This window comes from Rhinoraja longicauda, unplaced genomic scaffold, assembly GCF_053455715.1.
Source record: "Rhinoraja longicauda isolate Sanriku21f unplaced genomic scaffold, sRhiLon1.1 Scf000162, whole genome shotgun sequence".
Taxonomy (NCBI): domain Eukaryota; kingdom Metazoa; phylum Chordata; class Chondrichthyes; order Rajiformes; family Arhynchobatidae; genus Rhinoraja; species Rhinoraja longicauda.
The window spans coordinates 51,852-74,907 of NW_027601380.1; the positions used below are offsets into that span (position 1 = coordinate 51,852).

The following is a 23,056-nucleotide window of genomic DNA, read 5'->3' on the forward strand; positions in this document are numbered from 1 at the left end:
TCAATTTGGAAACCAATCCAGGTTAAACTGCCATGTGATATCTGAGATATCTGAGATATATGCTTTGGAGTGAAAACTATATTTAAGAATGATTTGATGATAAGATAAGCCAATACAAAGTGCAGACATTATTTATTTGGTTTTCATTTGGTTTGATTCACCTTAGAGGAAATAATAGATATGCACCTGGCAGGGCATCAAATGCAATTAGTGGAGAAAGAGCCTGTGACTCACTTCAGTTGATAAATCGCATGAGTGAAATCTAATGACACATTTATATTCAGTAGGCATCTTCATCAACAAATTCAAGTTTGAGTTTCAGAGATTCACAATTTGAAAACAGTTCAAGTAAATTAAACAAACATTAAGAATTTGCAATATCAGAGTTATTAAAATGTGATATCTTCTAAAGAGGGGAAAGTTAACTTAATTGAACCTGGCAAAAAAATCAAGATGTCAATAGTTCTGCAAAGTTGAAACCATCTACTGATAGGGAAACCACAAATTAGGGGTTACCATAATATCTGTCCCTAACCTGGAAGCCGTTCAAAGATAATCCATGTGTATCTATTCACCCTTAAACACTGTCAAAATTTTCTTGCAGATTTGAAAATGGAAACAATTTCTCTTTGCATATACATTTTTAAAAGTCAAGTTTTGATGATAGCAAAAGCAATTCCTAGGAAAAGAATTCATAATAGTCAACTAACTCCCTGAGTAAATAGAATTTTGCCAAGCAGTCTTCTGTGTCAAAGAATTCCACAGATTCACCACCCTCTGACTAATGAAATTTCTCCTCATCTCCTTCTTAAAGGAACCCTTTAAGTGGATATTCTGAGCCCTTAACGTCTACTTCTGGATGTTGGAAACAAGCAATACTCAGTTATTTTAACTGCATAATTTTGCAAGAATGTTTGCTCTAAACCGTTTTTGCATATTATTTTCTTTGTGAGTACTTTAGACAAATCTCACTCTCAGTGTGAATAATACTCCATCCAGAGTACAGTGAAATAAACAATTGCAGTAATAATAATATGGATATTTCTTGCATAAAACCTGATTGGCAACATATTTTATGATAAAATTATTGCAAGAATAATTTCTATTGATTCTCATAGATTTTCAACATTCTTTTGGTGATTGCATTTTTTGCTTGATTCCAGAATACAGCAGCAAATGCACTAAGGTTCAAAAGTCAACGATATTAGGAAACATATGCATCTGTATATTACCATTGATGGAGAACTTTACTTGCATCTATTTCTTAACATGTTAAAAGAAAAGTACTTCATCTTTATTATACAGAATGAGTAAGTTGGCCATTTTATGGTAATGTATCTTAATATTAATTTTCAAAATAAATGAATATATAACGATGCATATAAGATAGATGCTTGTGCCTTCATTTTGAAAGAAGAAAGCTGTACATGTTTTCAAGGCTTTTATGTTGTTCAGATGATGTGCAATCCATCCAGTATACTGAGTTCATGCTCCCTCTGTGGCTCAATTAGGTGAAAGAACTCCATTAAGTTCAGTCGAAAACCTCTGTTGAATGGGTTATTAAAGTGTCCATTCTTGTCAAGAAGATAACTGTATTTCTTCTGTTTCATATGTTCATTTATTGTTAAGTTAAGTGCAGCCATATAGAACTGTAAACAATGACAATAAATATTGTATGATTTGATGTTCTTTAGAATCTGTATCAACAAGCAAGATAGCAATGAAATGTTTTCATTTTCTATATTAGACCCAACAACATGTATTCCTGAGTCAAATTTATTATGCTCAGATACATCTAAGAACTCAACTGAACTGCAGATGCTCAAACACACAGTGACATTTTATACTTGTGCATTTCATTTATGACCTTTAATGTAGAATAAGGGCATCAAAGTGTTGTAGTGTTTGAAAACATTGGGATCAACATTCCAAAATTGGCAAAAAGATGGTAACAACAACAATAATACAAAAATAGCATGCAGCCGAGAGGAGGAGAAATGTTAATGGAGAGTAAATATGGAAGTTTAAGCTCTCCTAATTAACTAAAGTAGGATCATGTGATTATGTGCTTCTAATCTTAAAGTACAATGCAATATAGTTACTATCCAGTGCACTATTGGCTGCTGATGAATTCTAGAACCAAGTTATTCTTTCTGAATGAATTAATAATCAACATAATATAGCATTTAAACCATAATATCTAGTATATATTTTGTTTGATGTATTGCAGGTATACATCATTAGACCTTGAGGCTATAAATGTAAATGCATTAGAAATGATCCAAAGGAACAGGTGTGCCGTTTAAACGTGAATTTTGGTTGCTTAAACCAAGGAAAACACTAGAGGGCAACAAAGTCAACATAAAATGAAAGCCTGGCACTATTTTAACTTGTGGAGTTTACAATTTCTAATCATGTCATTATCTAGAATCAGGCTACGTGACTACTTTATGAAGAATATAGAGCATGTATCTGTTTTTGAAATCCTGTGAACCTCCTGAAAGCCAATTAGGGAAAATGGATAATGCCACATTAAGCTTAGCTATGCTATCATTTCAAAGGAAACATAAAAAAGGAAAGGAACTAGTGAAAGAAAAATTGTAATGTGAAAGACAAAAATATTACATACATATATGCCAGTCATTATTGCTGATATGACGGTAATAGCAGACAGGAATATGAAGCCGATTCCAATGAATATGCTGCGACCCATCTCATTAAACCAGTCCCAAGCAAGGTAGACTCCCATCACACTATTCAGGCACATTGTTGCTAGGAAACCCAAAAAATAATTCCTGGAAAAATAAACACAAATAAAATCTGTAAAGAATATTTAGAATCGAAAAGTTATACATGTATGTTTTCCTTGGTGAGGATTGTATTGCACAATGCCCCAGTATGGTTTTTTTTTCCCCTTAAGTAGAACTTTCTCATTCAGACCATATTGGATCCTATTGGTGAACCCCAGTATGTGGGTCACAAAAGTGTCACAACTGCAATGCTAACATTTTGGTAAACTCTGGCACCTTCCCAAAAAATTCTTTCCACAATATGCAAGAAAAATCCAATCAATTACCATCATATCCATCAACTCACAATCTCCAGCAAGGTTATTGACAAAGAAATCAAGTGGTACTCACTCTTCAATATCCTGATCCCTGATGCTGATCATGAGTACATATAGGTTCATTTGACTCCAGAGTTTATTAAATCATTTGTCCATACCCAGACCAAATGTCAATTCCTAAGCTAAAAATAGGTGTCCTTGGAGAACAAGATGGCGGCGGCAGAAGTTGAAGGTGAAAGTCAGTGACTGTGAATGGTCTGCAAAGTCACCTCCCGTGTCCTCTGAAAGCACCCAAAAGTTCTGGATTTAGTTCAGGAATGAACATGGTGACCTCAATGCATGTAAGCAGAGGGGAGGCTGCGCAAGGCAAAAAACGCCGGGGTTGTGGTGGTTGCAAGTCATTGTGTTGGTGGAGGAGACTGATGGACGCCCTTGAGCAGCTGGATGATCGAGGAGATCCACACTGCTTGTGGCAGCTGCATGGAATGGTGGTGGAATAAGGTTGCCAACTGTCCCGTATTAGCCTGGACATCCTGTATTTTGGGTTGAATTGGTTTGTCCCGTATGGGACCAGCCTTGTCCCATATTAGGCCCGGGAGGTGCTGTAGGCCCGGACACTGTCGGCCCGGACACTGTAGGTCCGTGGACTGCTGTAGGCCCGTACAGTGTAGGATAACGGAGTGTGTTCACCTAACGGAGGTTGCCTAGCAACCCGCCTTCTGGCCCGAGCGGCCGCCATTGGTGGAGCGAGAGCACATGGCCGCTGGCTGGGTGAGGTCACGTGGGGCGCGGGCGGTGGATTGATTTAAGGCAGAGATAGATAGATTCTTGATTAGTACGGGTGTCAGAGGTTTTGGGGAGAAGGCAGGAGAATGGGGTTAGGAGGGAGAGATAGATTAGCCATGATTGAATGGTTGATTAGACCTGATGGCCAAATTTTGCTCCTATCACTTATGATCTTATGATCCTCACTTCCTTATCACCCCTATCTCTCTACTCCACTTTCCCCTGATTCCTTTATCTTCTCTCGGCCACTTTCCTTCATTTATTTCCTTCCTCCCTCTCTGTTAGCTCCTTTGCACCGATATATAAGTCTCCCTTCTGAACAGTGCAAAAATATTGCTATTCCATTATTGTTTATGATGGTAGTAAGACCACAGATAGCGATTTATTTTTCAATTGTGTGGTTAATCATGATGCTTTTAATTACTCAGCAACTTTGTTTATTATCATTAGGTTTGGGCTGGGTGTTGGTGGGTCTAAATGAAACACACTGGTCAGCTGGCTCAGAAGTCTAAACATGTGGGGTGGAGGGCATGATAATTTTCCGGACTGACTTTTTTTTTTGAGTCTGAATGAACATTAAGATAGAAAAAATTAAGTTGCGGAAAACAGGATGGAAGGGAGGAAAAGTGTGATATTAAACAGGGGGCAGAGGAGGGAATGGCAGATGGTTCGAAGAGGAGATGCATAACATTGCTCTGTTTTGCATTCAAATCCAAGAGTAAAACACAATATATGAGGAACTAAACGTTACTTGGCATTTTACACAAGTATATAAATTACAGCACTGAAATGTTAAAAATCCAAGTGAAATTAATACCCCTGTACCTGTTTCTGTAGCCCACATCATTATAAATATAAGGACAATAATGATCAAAGTACTCCACACAGCGGTTTGTTACATGGCAGTGCTTGGACCGGAGAGGCTTCACAATGTGGCAAGTATGACAAAGTCTGCTCAGAGGATTCTTTCCTTGTTCCCATTGATCAAAATAAACTGCCTAAAAGTAGAAAGGTCAATGATTATACCACCTAAGTAAACTGTTCAGAGAAAATAGAAACAAAATTAGAGAATGCTATAAATACTTATTTTCTACCAGCATTTGCAATGAGAAAAGATACACTAATATTTTTATTTTAAGATTATCAGAACATTGTGACTTGCCTATTTTCTTCATTAATACTGATGAACCTGCTATGTTCCTGATTCCTGGAACTGTATATTTAAAATAACACTATACCGACATTGAGTTAAGGCATGGAGCGCAAGGTATATGTAATTTAAAGGTAATTTTCTTCCAATTTATCCAACCCTATTGAATAAAGGTGATGAAAATCACTAACATATAATGATGCAGAATAATAACATTTGTGTTTGTTGATGTGATTGCCTCATTTTGTCCCAACATTCATATCATATATCATATCATATCATATATCTACAGCCGGAAACAGGCCTTTTCGGCCCTCCAAGTCCGTGCCGCCCAGTGATCCCCGTACATTAACACTATCCTACACCCACTAGGGACAATTTTTACATTTACCCAGCCAATTAACCTACATACCTGTACGTCTTTGGAGTGTGGGAGGAAACCGAAGATCTCGGAGAAAACCCACGCAGGTCACGGGGAGAACGTACAAACTCCTTACAGTGCAGCACCCGTAGTCAGGATCGAACCTGAGTCTCCGGCGCTGCATTCGCTGTAAAGCAGCAACTCTACCGCTGCGCTACCGTGCCGCCCATTAAGATCATGGCTGACATTTATCTTGACTCTATTTAGCCACCACTATTCTATTGATATCTATAAAGTCTTAAGTACTAACTTAAAGTACTTAAGACTTAAAAGTATTTCAATTAATCTATTGTGGAGGGAGAGGTTAGACTAAACATTTGCTACATGTGAAAAAAAATCTTCTTGATTTTATTTAATGTAGCATTACTCCATTTTTAAAGATGATGGGCTCTTGTACTGAATGGCCCATTAATGGAAATGAATGATTTATTAGAATATATTAACCTATTGTAAAATGGTGTAAGACAGATCATTTGTAATCCAGTGACACTTGAATATGTCTCATAAAAATTGGGCGAATTATCAAACATCCATGTTGCCACCTTAACCTCTTAATTATTAAATGATGGACTTAATACTTGGAAAAAAATGGAGCCACGCCACTTTTAACTTCTTAAATGTTTTCTGTACCCAAGCACTAGGTTTTAGGGATCTGCTCACATGGATACACGTGTGCCCCTGCTCACTTACCATAGAAAACTTCTGATATGTCTCACTTGCTTCCATACCATCCGAAGAACTTGTATTTACCCAGAGGAATTTGCAGATGTCACACTTGGTATATTTACTTAATCTGTCTATATACTTTTGGAATACCAAAGTCCCTCCTACTCAATTTACTCTACCTCTTATGTCACCTGCAAACCTAGATTTTGAACTCTATCCCTTTATCAAAGTCATATGTATGGAAAAATATTAAAACCCAGTACGGATCTCTGGGAAATAACCGAGGCAGATACAATTGTAATTTTATGCTTACTTAGTATTCTATTGTACCAATTACCTGTTATGCCACTAGATTATTTCAATTCCTTAGAGTTTTATTTTTAATTGCTCTCAATTGCTTGAGTGAAAATTAATTCAATAACTTCTCAAAAATTAATACAATATATTTCTTAATTCCCTATTTAAGAATAAATTTATGATTATCTCATGGTGCTAATTTCTCAGTGTTTATTGTACTGTTTTAAGGATGTGTTGAGTCAATTCCATTCTCACCATGCTCTTGACATCCTCAAAGCATTTAACTAAATTAATCGGACATGACCTACCTTTTAAACAAATACATAAATTAAATCTAATAGAAGGTTAATGCTTTCTTGGAGAACGGAAGAGAGTAACCAGATGTCTGTATCCTGTAAAAAAATAGGGTCAGTAACTTTAAAACTGGTCATTTTGTCAGGAAGCTTGATCTCAGCCTGAGTCAGAAGCTCTCCAGAAATATATTTGGCACAATTGTTGGCACAATTGTGAAAATATCTCTGCAACGGCACTGCTGCTGGAGAGCACAGTAAAGGACAGTAACTCCTTCACACGAACAACAGCAACAACAAAGAGAAGAAACTATAAAAATATATGTAAACATTTGTGATCATTAGGGTTTATGCTAACAGATTATCTGTCAGTTCATCAAAGCAAAAGAAAGCAGTGGGGTGATGTGACAAATGTATTATAAAATATTAGATGATTTGTTTAATTGTTACAGTAAATTACATTCTAAATGTTTAAACAGAAGGGAGAGTTACTGGAAATAGCACAGTCACAAGAAGCTTTAATATTATAGTTCAGAGCTTCTTGTTTCAAGTGTGATTCAATCAAGGCACTGGAATTTAGAAGGATGAGAGGGGATCTTATTGAAACATATAAGATTATTAAGGGGTTAGAGGCAGGAAACATGTTCCCAATGTTGGGGGAGTCCAGAACCAGGGGCCACAGTTTAAGAATAAGGGGTAGGCCATTTAGAACGGAGATGAGGAAAAACTTTTTCAATCAGAGAGGTGTAAATCTGTGGAATTCTCTGCCTCAGAAGGCAGTGGAGGCCAATTCTCTGAATGCATTCAAGAGAGAGCTAGATAGAGCTCTTAAGGATAGCGGAGTCAGGGGGTATGGGGAGAAGGCAGGAATGGGGTACTGATTGAGAATGATCAGCCATGATCGCATTGAATGGCGGTGCTGGCTCCAAGGGCCGAATGGCCTCCTCCTGCACCTATTGTCTATTGTCTATAATGAAATCCATCGTGAACTCTCTGCTTTCACTTAAAAACAGTATAAGCCCAGTAGTCTGTAGCCATTCAAATAATTATTGCCGAATTCAACAGCAAAGTTTCAGTTGACACCTCTGCTATCTCTAAAGATCTCTTTAAAAATGATTACCACATTCTGTCAGCAAATATGCCAGTGCATTGACTAAGAACTAAATCCATAAGATGCAAAAATTCCAGATATCTATTCAGGACGAGGGCTGGTCATCATAGTGGTGCAGCTAGTGGAGCTATTACCTTGCAACTCCGGCAACTTTGATTTGATCCTGACCTCTGGTGCTATAAGAAAATAACTGCAGATGCTGGTACAAATCGAAGGTATTTATTCACAAAATGCTAGAGTAACTCAGCAGGTCAGGCAGCATCTCAGGAGAGAAGGAATGGGTGACGTTTCGGGTCGAGACCCTTCTTCAGACTGATGTCGGGGGGGGCGGGACAAAGGAAGGATATAGGTGGAGACAGGAAGATAGAGGGAGATCTGGGAAGGAGGAGGGGAAGAGAGGGACAGAAGAACTATCTAAAGTTGGAAACGTCGATGTTCATACCACTGGGCTGCAAATTGCCCAGGCGAAATATGAGGTGCTGTTCCTCCAATTTCTGGTGGGCCTCACTATGGCACTGGAGGAGGCCCATGACAGAAAGGTCAGACTGGGAATGGGAGGGGGAGTTGAAGTGCTCGGCCACCGGGAGACCAGTTTGGCCAACGCGGGCCGAGCGCAGGTGTTGAGCGAAGCGATCGCCAAGCCTGCGCTTGGTTTCGCCGATGTAAATAAGTTGACATCTGGAGCAGCGGATGCAATAGATGAGGTTGGAGGAGGTGCAGGTGAACCTCTGTCTCACCTGGAAAGAATGTTTGGGTCCTTGGATGGAGTTGAGGGGGGAGGTAAAGGGACAGGTGTTGCATCTCGTGCGGTTGCAGGGGAAAGTGCCCGGGGATGGGGTGGTTTGGGTAGGAAGGGACGAGTGGACCAGGGAGTTACGGAGGGAACGGTCTCTGCAGAACGCAGAGAGGGGTGGGGATGGGAAGATATGGCCAGTGGTGGGGTGCCGTTGTAGGTGACGGAAATGTTGGCGGATGATTTGTTGGATCCGCTGGCTGGTGGGGTGGAAGGTGAGAACGAGGGGGATTCTGTCCTTGTTGCGAGTGGGAGCAATAGCGGAGCTGCGGGATGTAGAAGAGACCCTAGTGAGAGCCTCATCTATAATGGAAGAGGGGAAGCCCCGTTTCCTGAAGAATGAGGACATCTCTGGCGCCCTAGTGTGAAACACCTCATCCCGGGCGCAGATGCGGCGTAGACGACATAGACCTCTGGTGCTATCTTTTAACTGCTGTCGATTTTATACAATCTGCTTTTGACGGTGTGAGTTTCCTCTGGGTGATTTGGTTTTCTCCCTCATCCCAAAAGTTGAAAAAGTTGGTAAGTTAATTGCCCACTGTGCATTGGCCCTGCAGTAGGTGGGTGGTCAAACTTGCAGGAGTTGATGGAAATAGAGAGAAAAATGAATGGGCAATTGAAGTGCTCTGTGGACCATCAGGGACTCATTGATCTGAATGTCCCCCTTCAGTGTTGTTAGGAAATATGGAAATATATATTTCCATTAAGTTGCAGTTGTATTTGGAAGAAGAGTTTCCTATCTCAGATGGGGTTTTTTAGGTTATTCTGTCTTTTTTCCTCCTTTAGTTTATTTAGCTTAGTTTAGAGATACAGTGGGGAAACAGGCCCTTTGGCCCACCGTCCACGCCGACCAGTGAACCCCGTATACTAGCACTATCCTACACACCAGGGACAATTTACAATCTTTACCGAAGCCAGTTAACCTACAAACCATTATGTCTTTGGAGTGTGAGGAAACCACTATTATATGGCTACAGAGAAATATGTCATTAAAAGATGAAAATGTGAAGCCTGTATGAAGCAAGCTGGAAAAGATGAATAGGAAGGGAACTAAGAACAATATAACTATACCTGTGAAAATAAAATGGACACACACAGGAGAGAAACATTTTAATTGGTCAACAGGAGATTCTGATTATTTACCACATCAAAAGGAAACTAATCAATTACATTTTCCTTCAAGAAGCAAGTCGCACTTCAAGACATATTCCTAATTGCTGCCAAACCCAATACATAAGATTTTTTAAATATTTTATAATATATTTGTATTCATTTTTATTTGCATATATTCATAGAGTTTAACAGCACAGAAACAGGCCCTTCGGCCTAACCCGTCCATACCGACCAAGATGCCCCATCTAAGTTAGTTCCATTTACCCATGTTTGGTCCATATCCCTCTAAACCTTTCCTATCCATATACTGTACCTGTCCAAATGTCTTTCAAATGTTGTTATTGTACCTACGTCAACTACGTCCTCTGGCAAAGAGCATATAAATTATAATACTAAATACCAAATGCACATTATTATACACAGATGTCATACAAGTTACATAAGATACACAAAATACTGCAGTTAAAGCTAAGCATCTAAAATCTAACAAGGGGCCACAGTTTAAGAATAAGAGGTATGCCATTTAGAACGGAGATGAGGAAAAACCTTTTCAGTCAGAGAGTTGTGAATCTGTGGAATTCTCTGCCTCAGAAGGCAGTGGAGGCCAATTCTCTGAATGCATTCAAGAGAGAGCTAGATAGAGCTCAAGGATAGCGGAGTCAGGGGGTATGGGGAGAAGGCAGGAACGGGGTACTGATTGAGAATGATCAGCCATGATCACATTGAATGGTGGTGCTGGCTCAAAGGGCCGAATGGCCTACTCCTGCACCTATTGTCTATTGTCTATTGTCTATAAGACAGCACAGTGGCGCAGTGGTAGAGTTGCTGCCTTACATAGCTAGAGAACCGGGTACGATCCTGACTATGGGTGCTGTCTCTATGGTGTTTATACGTTCCCTCTGTGATCGCGTGGGTTTTCTCCGGGTTTGTAGGTTAATTGGTATCTGTAAATTGTCTCTAGTGTGTAGGATAGCACTAGTGTATGTGATCGCTGGTCGGTGTGGACTTAGTGGGCAAAAGGGTCTGTTTCTACACTCTATCCCTAAACTAAACTAATAGAAGTGGATTGCATTGTAAGATTTATGTGAAATGCCATGCCCGTTCCTTCCCATTGTTTGGTATCTGGATTATTAGGGAAGTTTTGGACAATTTTGGGCAGAGAGGAAAGTCAGCCAATACTGGAAAGTGATTCACTGCAGGTTTCTGCAGAAGCAAGTTATAATATAAATAGTGAATTCTGAAAGGGGCTTGGAGTTGTAACTACAGGACGAGGACTAATGGAAATGATACGAAACAAAGACTTCATTGAGGCAGGTTTCCAGTTATGGAGCAGATCCTCTCAACCTTCCCATAAGTTTTGTAAGTGTTTAAGCATGAGTGTTTCTTGCTAGACCTGAATAAGAACCAATGTAAGCCCTGCCAATTATAGTTAAATAATTACAGGCTCGAGTCAAACTTAAATTATATTGCCCAGTCCCTTTGTGGAGTGACAATTGCTTATTAACAATGTTTGACACTATTTTTTATTTTAAATATATGGGTGAGCAATCAGTCTTTAGATTCAAGAGTATCTACAATCAGTAGTACACAGTGGTATACAAATGAAACCAATTCCATTAATGTAGATTCAAAAGGTTTGTAAATGAACTGTAAATCCTAGTGCATCTCCCAGATAGTTGCTCACGGTAACACCATGCTGGGTTTAATTAGACTTCTTTTCATAGACCACAGAGTTCAAATGCAATAACTTAACATAACCCAAGTTCACTGAGCATAAAAGAGACTGCTGGAGGCTCAGCACGTAAGGCAGCATCTGTGGAGACACAAGGATAGTCGACATTTCGGCTTGAGACCCTTCCTTGAACTGAACGAGCAGAGGGGAAGTGGACAGTGTAAAGAGTTGAGGAAGTGGGGCAAGAGGTGTCATGTGATAGTTGGATCCAGGTGAGGAGGGATGAATTAATTGATGTCGTCAGGTGGTTGAAATAACAATGGAAGCATGTACATTATCGATGGAGGTAATCGTGGGGCCACAGATGTTGGAATCTGATGGGAAACCAAGATGAAGTGTGGAATCAAATAAGAGAGGTTCGGTGAGCAGATTGGAACAGTGGAAGAATGGACCCAATTAGGAGGAATGTGTGGGTGATGGGCAAATGGAGTGAAAGGGGTTGAAGCTGGGTGAAAGGGGGCAGGGTGCTGTGGGAAAGAGGGGTATCTGGTGGAGGATCTTGATGAATAGAAGAACTGATGGGGAGCATGTTGCCTGAAATTAGAGAATTCAATGTCCATGTTTGGTCCCTAGATGGTGGTGATGGTGAAGGTGTAGCTTTTCCTACACCTTCTATGGTTGCAAATGAAAGTGCCCAGGAAGAGGGGATGGGTGAAGAGGGATGAGTGAACCAGGGAGTAATAGAGAGAGTGGTCCGTGTGGAAAGCAGAAAGGGGTGGGGAGGGGATGATGTGACAGGTGGTGGAAATGCAAAGTGGAGGAACAGCGCTTCATATTTCGTCTTGGTAAACTACATGGCATGAACACCGAAGTCTCTAATTTCGGGTAACCTGCTCACCCTTGTTCCCCTCTCCACTCAGATCCACCTACACATACCCTTTTTTACAACCGCACCATGGCCACTCCCACCCAGCTTTTTCTCCACCCACTCTATCTACATATCATCAACACACTCCTCCCATTGTGTCCCTGCCTCCACTGTTCCCATCAGCCCACCCTACCACCCTTATTTGGCCCCATACTCCACCATCCTTTTCTATCAGATTCCATCACCCGCAACCCCTGGCTACCTCCACCTATCCTACCCCATATTTGTCTGGACCCACCTACCCTGTGCCAGTTCTTGCCCCTCACCTCCTTATACTGGCTTTCTGCCCTCCACTCTCTCAGTCCAGAGGAAACATCTTGACCCGAAAGGCTGACTATCCATTTCTCTCCATGGATACTGTATGACTCTCTGAGTTCCTCCAGCAGTTTAGAATTTGGTCCACATTCCAACAACAGCAGCCTTTTGTGTCGCCATGTAGACTGAGAATTATCATCTCTTTGGCCAAGGAACTTTTTTAATTGTTCTGTGCTTGTTAGTCTTAGCTTCTCAGTTCAGGTAACTTAGAGCAAGTTAGTTCTCATGATTGTTAGTATGAGATTCATTTTACATATCATATAGTAAACATATTTTAATTCAGCTCTCCCCATTACTATAATATTGAGCAGAGTTAGTGATTCCAAACATAAAGTAACATTTATAATCCTTTAAAATACTTTTTTTCAGATTGCATAGATGAAAGTATTTGCTTAGAATTGAAAACGGTCTCATCTTTGGCTATAAACATTTAGTGAGGAAACAAGTCTTGAAATTTACTGCAAGGAACACATTCCTTGGCCCATGACAAAGGCTAGGTATTATACCTGTCTGAGAGCATGGTCATATTTTTCACAGTCTCTTAGAAGAAAACCGGGATCCATCAGAGAAGCTTTCAGGAATAGATACCACATCAGTACGTTGCAGATCAAGAAGATGATATGGAAGCCCATTATCCTGTTCAATGAGATTGAGACAATCTGTGCAATAGAATAGATAGCAACTCTAGTCATTAGTGGCAGATGTATGAATTTGCTTTTGATATATGTAACTTAATACTTATTGCATCCTCTTAGACAGACTGAGTGGCTCTCTATTCAATAGAGCATTTTAATGAAAAAATACCTATAAAATTCTGCGGTTCATATTTTCCATATGTATTGATAACTTAGCATTATAGCAAACATATCCCGATTCACATCATTGCTGTGCCAATTTTCTTTAATTATAAAAGTTCAATTCTTTGTGGTTCAGTTAAGTATAAATTTGTCTATTTTGGGGTCAAAACGATTGAAGAACTCAATTGGATCTTTTGTTAATAACATTTTATTTACTAATTAACAAATCAGAAGTTATGGTACACAAGATTCAAGATTCAAGATATCTTTATTTGTCATCCAAAAAACAAGTTTTTTGGACGAAATTTCGTCACCCACAGTCCAACAATAAGAGCAATAAAATAAGCAAATTACACAACCCCAACCAACACAAAACCCCCCAAAAAGAAACATCCATCACAGTGAGTCTCCTCCAGTCCCCTCCTCACTGTGATGGAAGGCCAGAATGTCTTTTTCTCTTCCCCTGCCGTCTTCTCCTGCGGTCAGGCTGTTGTCGTTGCCATGTTCCAGGCTGCGCCGGACGGTGAAATGTCCGCAACGGGCCGACCCAAGCCCCGCTGCAAGTCGGGGCTCCCGACATTGAAGCCCCCGCCGAGCAGAGAAAATTCCGTGGCCTATTTCAGGCCGCGCCGGACGGTGAAATGTCCGCGGCGGGCCGACCCAAGCCCCGCAATCCGGGGCGGGCGAACACGCTGCCGCTGCCGGAGCTCCCGATGTCGGCATCCAGGCGGCCCGAGCCTAAGGCGAGTCGCAGCCGCTCCCGCAGCCTCCGAGAACGGCCGGCTCCGCTGATGGTGAGTCTGGTCCGCGGGCTCTGCGAACCAGAGCCCTGGAGGCCGCCAGCTCCAGGAGTTGGGCCGATGGTTGGGCCGCAGCAGGAACGGAGACACGGCCCAGAAAACAAAGGTCGGGTCTCCGTTCGGAAGGGATACATATTTACAATGTTACAGTTCCCCCCCTCCCCCCCCACACCCACACATAGTACACAACACAAAAACACCACATCACAACTACAATTAAGACAACAAAAACAACAAAAACACAAAGACAAATGGACTGCAGGTAAGCCGCAGCTGCTAGGGCAGCGCCGCCACACGTGGAGGTTTCAGTGTATGTTATTCACAAGGTTAGGGAAAATATTTGGATTGGATATCAAATAGATATAAAATTGGGAGGCTCACATTAGTCTCACCGTTTTTGCTAAACCATATGTGTCAAATAAGAGCTCTACCACAGTTCACAACCCGTTTCTGGTCAAAATCAGCTCCTTATTGCTTTCAGTCAATTAGCAACTAAGTTTTGAGGTGGATGTTTAAAATAATTCTGAAGGTTGTTAGGGTTTGTTCCGAATACTGTAGAGAGCTGAGTTGGCTATGAAATTGGGACTATCTGAAATACCCCAGACCATTTCTCTATATGAACAAATTTCAATGTAGCAGATATTACATTAAGGCAAATATTGTTAAATTATAAATCCTGCTCCATAATATTTTACTTATGTATTAACTTTCCTTTCACATTTCAATTGGTGATTTTGATTGGCAATAGCATTCTCACCACTGAGTCATGGATTTAAATCCCACATCAACATTTACTGAGGTAGGGTTGCACTTTGGAGTTGTTAGCTTTTGGATGTGAAATAAAACTGAAGTTGTGTCTATTACATCATTTACATCATAGCTCTGCACCAAAAAATCATCAGTGGCAGTAAAGTGCTGTAGGAAACTGTTTCTTTCCCCTTAAATTGGCTTCCTTTGGTCAAGGGGGATTAATGCAAAAATATAAAAACATGTGAACAGCTGTTATTATTACTGGAAACTACTAAAGTTATAGAATAATCATTACAAGAAATGTAACACAAGTTGTTTCAGACCCTTTATATTCCCCAAAATATTGGTTAAATTGTCATATGATTGTCAGCCAATCTAGTCTAAATCTAGTTGTTCAACATCATAAGCATGAAATATGCAAGACTTAAATCAATTTGAAGATGGACACAAAATGCTGGAGTAACTCAACGGGACAGGCAGCATCTCTGGAGAGAAGGAATGGGTGACGTTTTGGGTCGATACCCTTCTTCCGACTGATATCAGGGGAATGGGCAGGACAGAGATAGAATGTAGTTGGAGATGGTAAGACTGGTGGGAGAACTGGGAAGGGGGAGGGGATAGAGAGAGGGAAAGCAAGGGCTATTTGAAGTTAGAGAGGTCAATGTTCACATCACTGGGGTGTAAACTGCCCAAGCGAAATATGAGGTGCTGTTCCTCCAATTTGCGCTGGGCTTCACTCTGACAATGAAGGAGGCCCAGGACAGAAAGGTCAGATTGGGAATGGGAGGGGGAGTTGAAGTGCTGAGCAACTGGGAGATCAGGTAAGTTAAGACGGACTGAGCGGAGGTGTTCAGCGAAACGATCGCCGAGCCTGCGCTTGGTCTCGCCGATGTAGAGAAGTTGACACCTGGAGCAGAGGATACAGTAGATGAGCTTGGAGGAGGTGCAAGTGATTTATTTGATTTATGGCTAAAATTCACTTTCTTCCTCTAGCTTCTCACTTTAATTTATCAAATCTGAACCTGGAAATCCAACATGCTAGATGTTTGGAGTTGAATTCACAATCACAGGAAAATATTTGTCGGTGCAATTTTGCTACTAATTTGCTTTTCTAAAACTTTCTGTTCCATCAGATGAGCTGATATTCCACAAGTACTTCATAATAGATTAAAAAAATACTCTCCCCTTTCTATCCAAAATTAGCCAAATGCTCTGCCACAATTAAATAGATCAAATCGAACAATTAGAATCACTAAATATTTTGTGTAAATGTTGATCTTAATTGCTCATCACACCCATTGAATTTAAATTCACATTCACTTTCATGGTTGATAAAGACCACGCACTTCTGTTTCAACCATGTGACTTGGACCAAGTTTATCTGTCTCCCACCATTAATGGCATGCTGTTTTGTCTTCATGGTGAAAAGCTACATTTTCTGAAACACATTTGTCAAAATAAACTTATCTTATTTGTGGCCAGCTGGTTTTCTTCTTTAAGTTTAGTGCAAGTTAATAGTAATAATAACAGATGTTCACATTACTCCGGACAGCCAAAGCAGCACAGCCAGACATAAAAACAGCTTTTTCCCACTAGTAGTTCCATTCAATAACCAAAGTCTGTAGTCTCTATTTTGCTCTGGTTTATTTTCACCCACATATTTAGACCGTAATGTTGTATCCTTATTGTTTTGATGTGGTTATGCTTTATTCTTAATTGTTAACTGTATGTTTGTGTTGTTATTTATGAGCGGAGCACCAAGGCACATTCCTTGTATATGCACATACTTGGCCAATAAACTTATTCATTCATTGAATGACAGCGGGGCATCTCTCATGAGTTGGAAATCCAAGAATTTTAATCCCACTGCTTCCGACCAACCATTGTATCTGCCAGTAAAGTACTGTGCAATTTCGTCATCCGTGTTAACTCCAAAAACTGCTTGATCATTCCCCTTCAAGGTGTACTTGAACAAGTATTTGACTGACTTTACAGAGGAGCATATCTCAATGTTGATGTGATATTCAAGAGTTGAGCATTACAGGGCACCACCAATTCAGAATAGGTTGATCCTGGTGTCCTTCTTGATGTCCCTGAAATCCTCCCATACCCGGAGATCGTCTCCTGTACAGAGGGTGTGACTCATCTCCACACCTTGTACTTTCGATAAATGGCTTTGGGAATCTCTTTATGCATCTTCCATGCTTCCAACATGGAGAGGTGTGGTCGCAGTATGGTTCATGAACAGACCTCCCAACATTTGGTTTTACAAATTCATAATTTTGATGTGCAAATTGACATCAAATTCATAATATGGCACCTAATGCAACTTTTCACCAAAAAAATGTATGCACGCCAAATGCGCATACACATTGTGCTACATTCATGTGTGAAAAACGACTATTTTTTCCAACAGTCTGTAGTTCTTGGACTACATGTACAATGTCAGGCCTATCATTAGTATATTCTGGTATTTATAGAAAGGTTATTGAACAGAAATACAATAAAGAAAAAATTGTTTTGTTTCAGTTTTTCTATTTTGGTTTTTCTGTACACATCCCAATTCTCTTGATATTGAATAAAAGAATAATGATTATAAAATTATGACTAAGTTATGAAGAAAGAGTTTCATTTAAAACTACGCATACCTATGCATGCGCAGTCACCCGGCGGCCATCTAACGTAAGTGTAGGCGCTGGTCTGGCGGCCATCTTAGATGAGGACCAGCCCCCAACTGCGCATGCGCTGGTTTTTAAAACCTTTAAAATGTGAATAACTTAAAAAATATAACACCAATTTCAATAAAACTATCATTTTTACCATTAAAGTGACGACGGTGAGTAGGGTGGGCCTAAAATTGTCGCGCTATAGTGTACCGTTTTAGCTGAAGTTCAGTCATAAACAAGATAACAAATGAGAGTTTTAGTATATAGATATATAGATAGATAGATATAGATAGATAGATGCTTGTAATGCATCATTCTTGACATTCATCAAAAGTCCATCAGACACAAAATGAAGCAATTGCTCAACTTCCACGAAAACCCTGGGTCAAAAATATAATAAAATTAGCATGCCTGTCACAAATCCTATCAGAAGATTTGAACCAGTAACATGACACACATTCTGGAGGTGCAAATTTCAATCAAAATGAAACAATTGGAAACTGGTTTCATGGCACAAATTTTGGAACATTGTTTTTCGATGGTTGAAAATTAGCAATTAGCTGCTATGGCAATGTGTTCTGACTAGCTGTCCCCTCAGCCTCTGACATGCCAGAGAAAACAATCCAAGTTCGTCCAATCTCTCCTTGTAGCTAATAAACACTAACCCTGGCAACATCCTGGTAAACCTCTCCCCTGCACCCTCTCCGAAGTTTCCACATCCTTCCTGTAATGGGGCAACCAGAACTGCACATAATACTCCAAATGCAGCCTAACCAAAGTTTTATAAAGCTGCAACGTACTCTCCTGATTTTTATAATCGATGTCCTGACCAAGGAAGTCAAGCAAATTATCTGCCTTCATTACCATTCTATTTACTTGTCTGCCATTGTCAAGGAGCAATGAACTTGAATCCCAAGATCCCTCTGTACATCAATGCTATCAAAGAACTCACCATTAGCTATATACTTTATCCTTACATTCGACCTCTCAAAGTGCAATACCTTACTCTTGGTCAGATTAAACTCAATTTCTTCACCCATATCTTTAAATTACCTATATCCTGCTGCATCCTTTGACAGGCTTCTTCACTGACCACAACTCCACCAATGTTGGTGTTGTGTACAAACTAAACTCACTCCTTCACTGTCTGCAAAATCCAGGCCATAATGTTGTATAATAGAAATCATATAGTATTGTATTACAGTGGGTTTTCCGGTAAAATGTTACACACATTGCTGAATATCAGCTGACTATAACTTCAGCATGACTGAATTTACTGACCTGTGTAAAATAGGTAGGGTAACCCCACAACAGCAAACAGCCATAAAAGAAAAGAATTGGCCCTTTTGATTTTCCTGGTGGGCCAAAGACCAATGCACTGTAAAGAATTAGAAAATGTGAATTACGTTTCTGGCACGAAAAGTGGGAAGAATATTATGGCTGATTTTTATAAGGGATTGAATTCAAGAACTCTAGAAAATACAGATAACAAAGGTCATATGCTTGTTTTGCTCAGAAAAATAAATCCAACAGAAAACAAAGAGGGTTGCTAATATTTATCATTAATTCTGCATTGAGCGTTGTCTTCACTATAGCCAATCTAAATTATAATGTAGATTCATTTATGGTACAGCTAACATATGAGGTCTATATATTTTCACCTGTTGCTCATGACAGGAGTTACAAAATGTTCTTCAATTGCATTTCCAAACACTGGAATGGTATTTAAAAAAAATAACAACTAAAATAGTTTGAAAAGAGTAATTGTACTGCAGCACATCTGGAAACCTGATAATTACTTAGCAGATGCAGCGCACCTTATATGACAATGAACTTTAGAACATTTGGTAATTCTTAGAAAGCATGTCATTAGTTTTCAATAAATCATTTTTCAAAAGATGTTTGACTCATTATTAGTAATCTCAATCAGAAACTGTAAAGTTTCCTTTTAAGATCAAGAATTTTCAATCCGATTTGGTGGTAAATCAGTAGAGGATAATATCCTACATGTTTCATTCCTAATGCAACCTACAGTTGATAAGATTTTAGTCTTTTTGTTGAATGAGGGGACCATAAAAGTTTTTGGAGTTCTTTTGACAATAACAAAACATTTACAACAGGGTACAGAAATTCTCAATGGCGTCCATGGCTTTTCTAAAAATTTGGTTGACAGCTGAGACATCCCATTGAAATCCAAACCAGTGGTATGTTTTTAATCCTTTAAATATGTCATAGTATGTATAAGAATTTTGCTGGTGAAATGTCTCCCGAAATAACATTTTTCTCCTGGGTTTCAGGGCACAGTCTTTAAAGGCGCAGTGAATATCTGATTTCAGGCTCTTCATTTTTTGAATGGTGGCAGCACCCAAGTAGTTTGCTTCACATAATGCATTTAGAATTTTGTGGAATTATTATTGCTTTACAAATAACCTTGCCAATCAGATGGAAGCTAATCACACCAAATTAATCCAAGAAATTTGACTGTTTCCAGCAGGGATGCAGTTTTAACTTGCTCCATTGAGTAAGTAAAAAAATACAACTACCAGCAGGTTATATGGCTTTAGAAAAAAATATAGTGATTGGATTCATCTGGGCATCAGCAGAGCCTCATTGCTACTTTAACCCATCAGCACGTGAACTGGAGACAGAAGACGGCAGGTTGTTTTATTTTCTTGTGGTCAGATCCGAAGGAGACACATTAGGATTTAACAGGGTTGCACTTCTGCTCTCTGACAATAATACATGTCTAACACATCTGCCACACAGTTACTTGAGGACTAGGACTAATCATTTGGACCAAGGGCAACAGGACCACTTTGGTTTAAATCTTGCTTCTGCTTGCCTGCATGTTAAAGATATAATTTTCTGCTGTCATTGTAATTGTTGGAAGGTAAAATAAATCACTTTTGTCACTGGTAAACCTCTTAACAAAGGAAAACATTAGTTAGCATTAGTCCACCACCAAGATATCTATAATGGGAAGCCTGATAAACTTAATGGGAATGAATTTCTGTGAAGTTTCTCCTGAATGGCATTTGTGAAAGGGCCAAATGAGCCATGGCAAAATATAGAAAAATATAAAAATATAAGTTAAAATTTTAAACTTAAAATTTAGTTTAAAAATATAAACTAAAATATAGTTTATAGCATTAGAACAAATTGAACAGATCTCTCTGAATTGATCAAGACACTGGTAAAGGTAGCAAAGTCACTCACAGTCCAGTTGACCTTGCAAGGTTTTCCTCACAAATATCTGGGGACCTGTGTCTAAATTTGGAGAACTCTCTCAGAGTTTATACAATTTTCCTGCATGAACTGAAGGATACAATACCGTGAGAATTATATTCCAGGCTCCTTCATCAATATCACTAAGACGTACTGTCTCATTAACAACACAGTGAGATGGTGACACAGTGAAGAAGAAATCCTTAATATTATCTCCAGATCTGATGTAGACTTGAGACTAGGTCAAACAATGATACGGAAACCTGCTACTCATTAGCATCCACCATACTCCCTCAGTTGTTTTTCCTGTTTTGAGTAATGTTTTGAAAAACTCTGTAAGACTATTCCACCATCAATAAGGAAGAAGGCTCCATTTTGATGGAAGATTTTCCATTTTCCATTTTCCTAGATTTGCGGAATTCCAACAGTTCTTGATATAGTGCTGTTTTGTTAGTGGATTGCTTGTTTGAGAACATGTCCATATCTTTGGAGGCACAAGAAACTGCAGATGCTGGAGCCAAAAAGAAACTGCTGGAGGAATTCAGTAACACTATGCTGGGGATTGGCCTCTCCCTATCCTAGCCAGTGATAGGGATCAGAGCAGCCTCCATGGGGGGGGGGGGGGGGGGGGGGAGGGAGGGGCGGGGGAGTGCTTACATAAGGGAGAAGGTTTGTTGCACAGGAATATAAGACGGTTGACAACAAAATAAACAAGCAATAATGATGCCGAATACACAAGAACAGATAAATATATCCTAAAGGGCCACTGATTAATGTAAGTGTTGGTTTTGCATATTTATAATCAGTTGATCATTTGCTTATGATTATTGTTGACCATATAAGATTCTATGTTATAGTCTGTTGTGCAAAGTCTGGAGAGAGCTGCCATTATCAGACTTGATTAACAAGTTCATCAGGAAGGCTGACTCCGTCCTGGGGGTGGAGTTGGATTCATGGGAGGTGGTCTTGGAGTGGGGGATGCTCCTCAAACTGTGGAGCAACTTGGACAATACAGCTCACCCCCTCCATGACACACTGGTCCATCTGAGGAGTAACAGACTGGATCCACCACGATGTCATACAGAACGCCACAGGAAATCCTTTTCCCTGTGGCTATCAAACTACAACTCCTCCCCTTTCAGTCGTGGGGTAGACTGACTCCCCCCCCCCCCCCCGCAAATCTTTGCACATTCCCAATCCTTTCCACTCATGACTTTAATTTCATGTATCTTGTGTTTTATGACTGTTGGCAGATCAATTTCCCTCCTGCCATAAGTAAAGTTCTATCTTATTGTGTTGTTGTATGTCTTTAGACACAAGGAACTGCAGATGCTGGTTTGCAACAAAAGATACAAAGTGCTGGAGTAACTCAGTGGGTCAAGTAACATCTCTGGAGAACATGAATAGGTGACGTTTCGAAGCAGGACCCTTTTTAAGACACTTAATCATATTTTCCTGCATCCTGCATAACCCACTGAGTCACCCCAACACTTTATGTCTTTTTTTGAATATGTCTTTGTTTTCAAGTAGTGTTGAAATGGGTACTGTTCACCAGTCATGACTTCAGGAAGTTTGCAAAAGAGTTAGGTTTCACACTTCACTAGATTACATGTTGGTAGTTACAGGTCTTTAGTGAAGTACAAAGTTTTATGCAAATGTTGAAGATCATCTCTGCTGCTTAATGCAAAGGGATTTTGAAAACAAAAGATTGTATAGGTTTAATAGAAATATAGATAATCTCTCAGAAGTTACAACCAGCTACAAATGTTTCTGCACGATCTCTGCACGACAAGATAAACCATATGAGATAGATGATCAAGATTTTGTGTGAGTGTTTCAAGGCCAAGAAAAATACCATGAACCCATGAAAGTGAATGTAAAGAAACATGTAAAATTCAGATTTATGCTTTTGTAGCCAGAGACGACAGTTCTTGCAAATGACAATAAACATATAAACGTGCAACTCCATACAATACGGTAATTTAACGTTTTTATCATGGAAGATTCCATGAGCACAGCTTCATATGCGGTCACGGTGGCGCAGCGGTAGAGTTGCTGCCTTACAGCGAATGCAGCGCCGGAGACCCGGCTTCGATCCCGACTACGGGAGCTGTCTGTACAGAGTTTGTACGTTCTCCCCATGACCTGCATGGGTTTTCTCCGAGATCTTCAGTTTCCTCCCACACTCCAAAGACGTACTGATTTGTAG

At 39.9% G+C, this 23,056-nt stretch overlaps 1 protein-coding gene across 1 annotated transcript in view; it reads right to left on the reverse strand.

Annotated features, from left to right (window-relative positions):
• Window positions 1-1,451: 1,451 nt before the first annotated feature.
• Window positions 1,452-23,056, reverse strand: part of LOC144590222 (uncharacterized) — a 40,283-nt gene continuing 18,678 nt past the window's right edge. The window contains exons 5-9 of the mRNA XM_078395005.1: window positions 18,904-19,000; window positions 13,116-13,268; window positions 4,679-4,851; window positions 2,630-2,795; window positions 1,452-1,649 (exon numbers count right to left, since the gene is read on the reverse strand). Coding sequence (XP_078251131.1) covers window positions 1,452-1,649; window positions 2,630-2,795; window positions 4,679-4,851; window positions 13,116-13,268; window positions 18,904-19,000 — 787 coding nt within the window. The remainder of the gene's footprint in view (window positions 1,650-2,629; window positions 2,796-4,678; window positions 4,852-13,115; window positions 13,269-18,903; window positions 19,001-23,056) is intronic.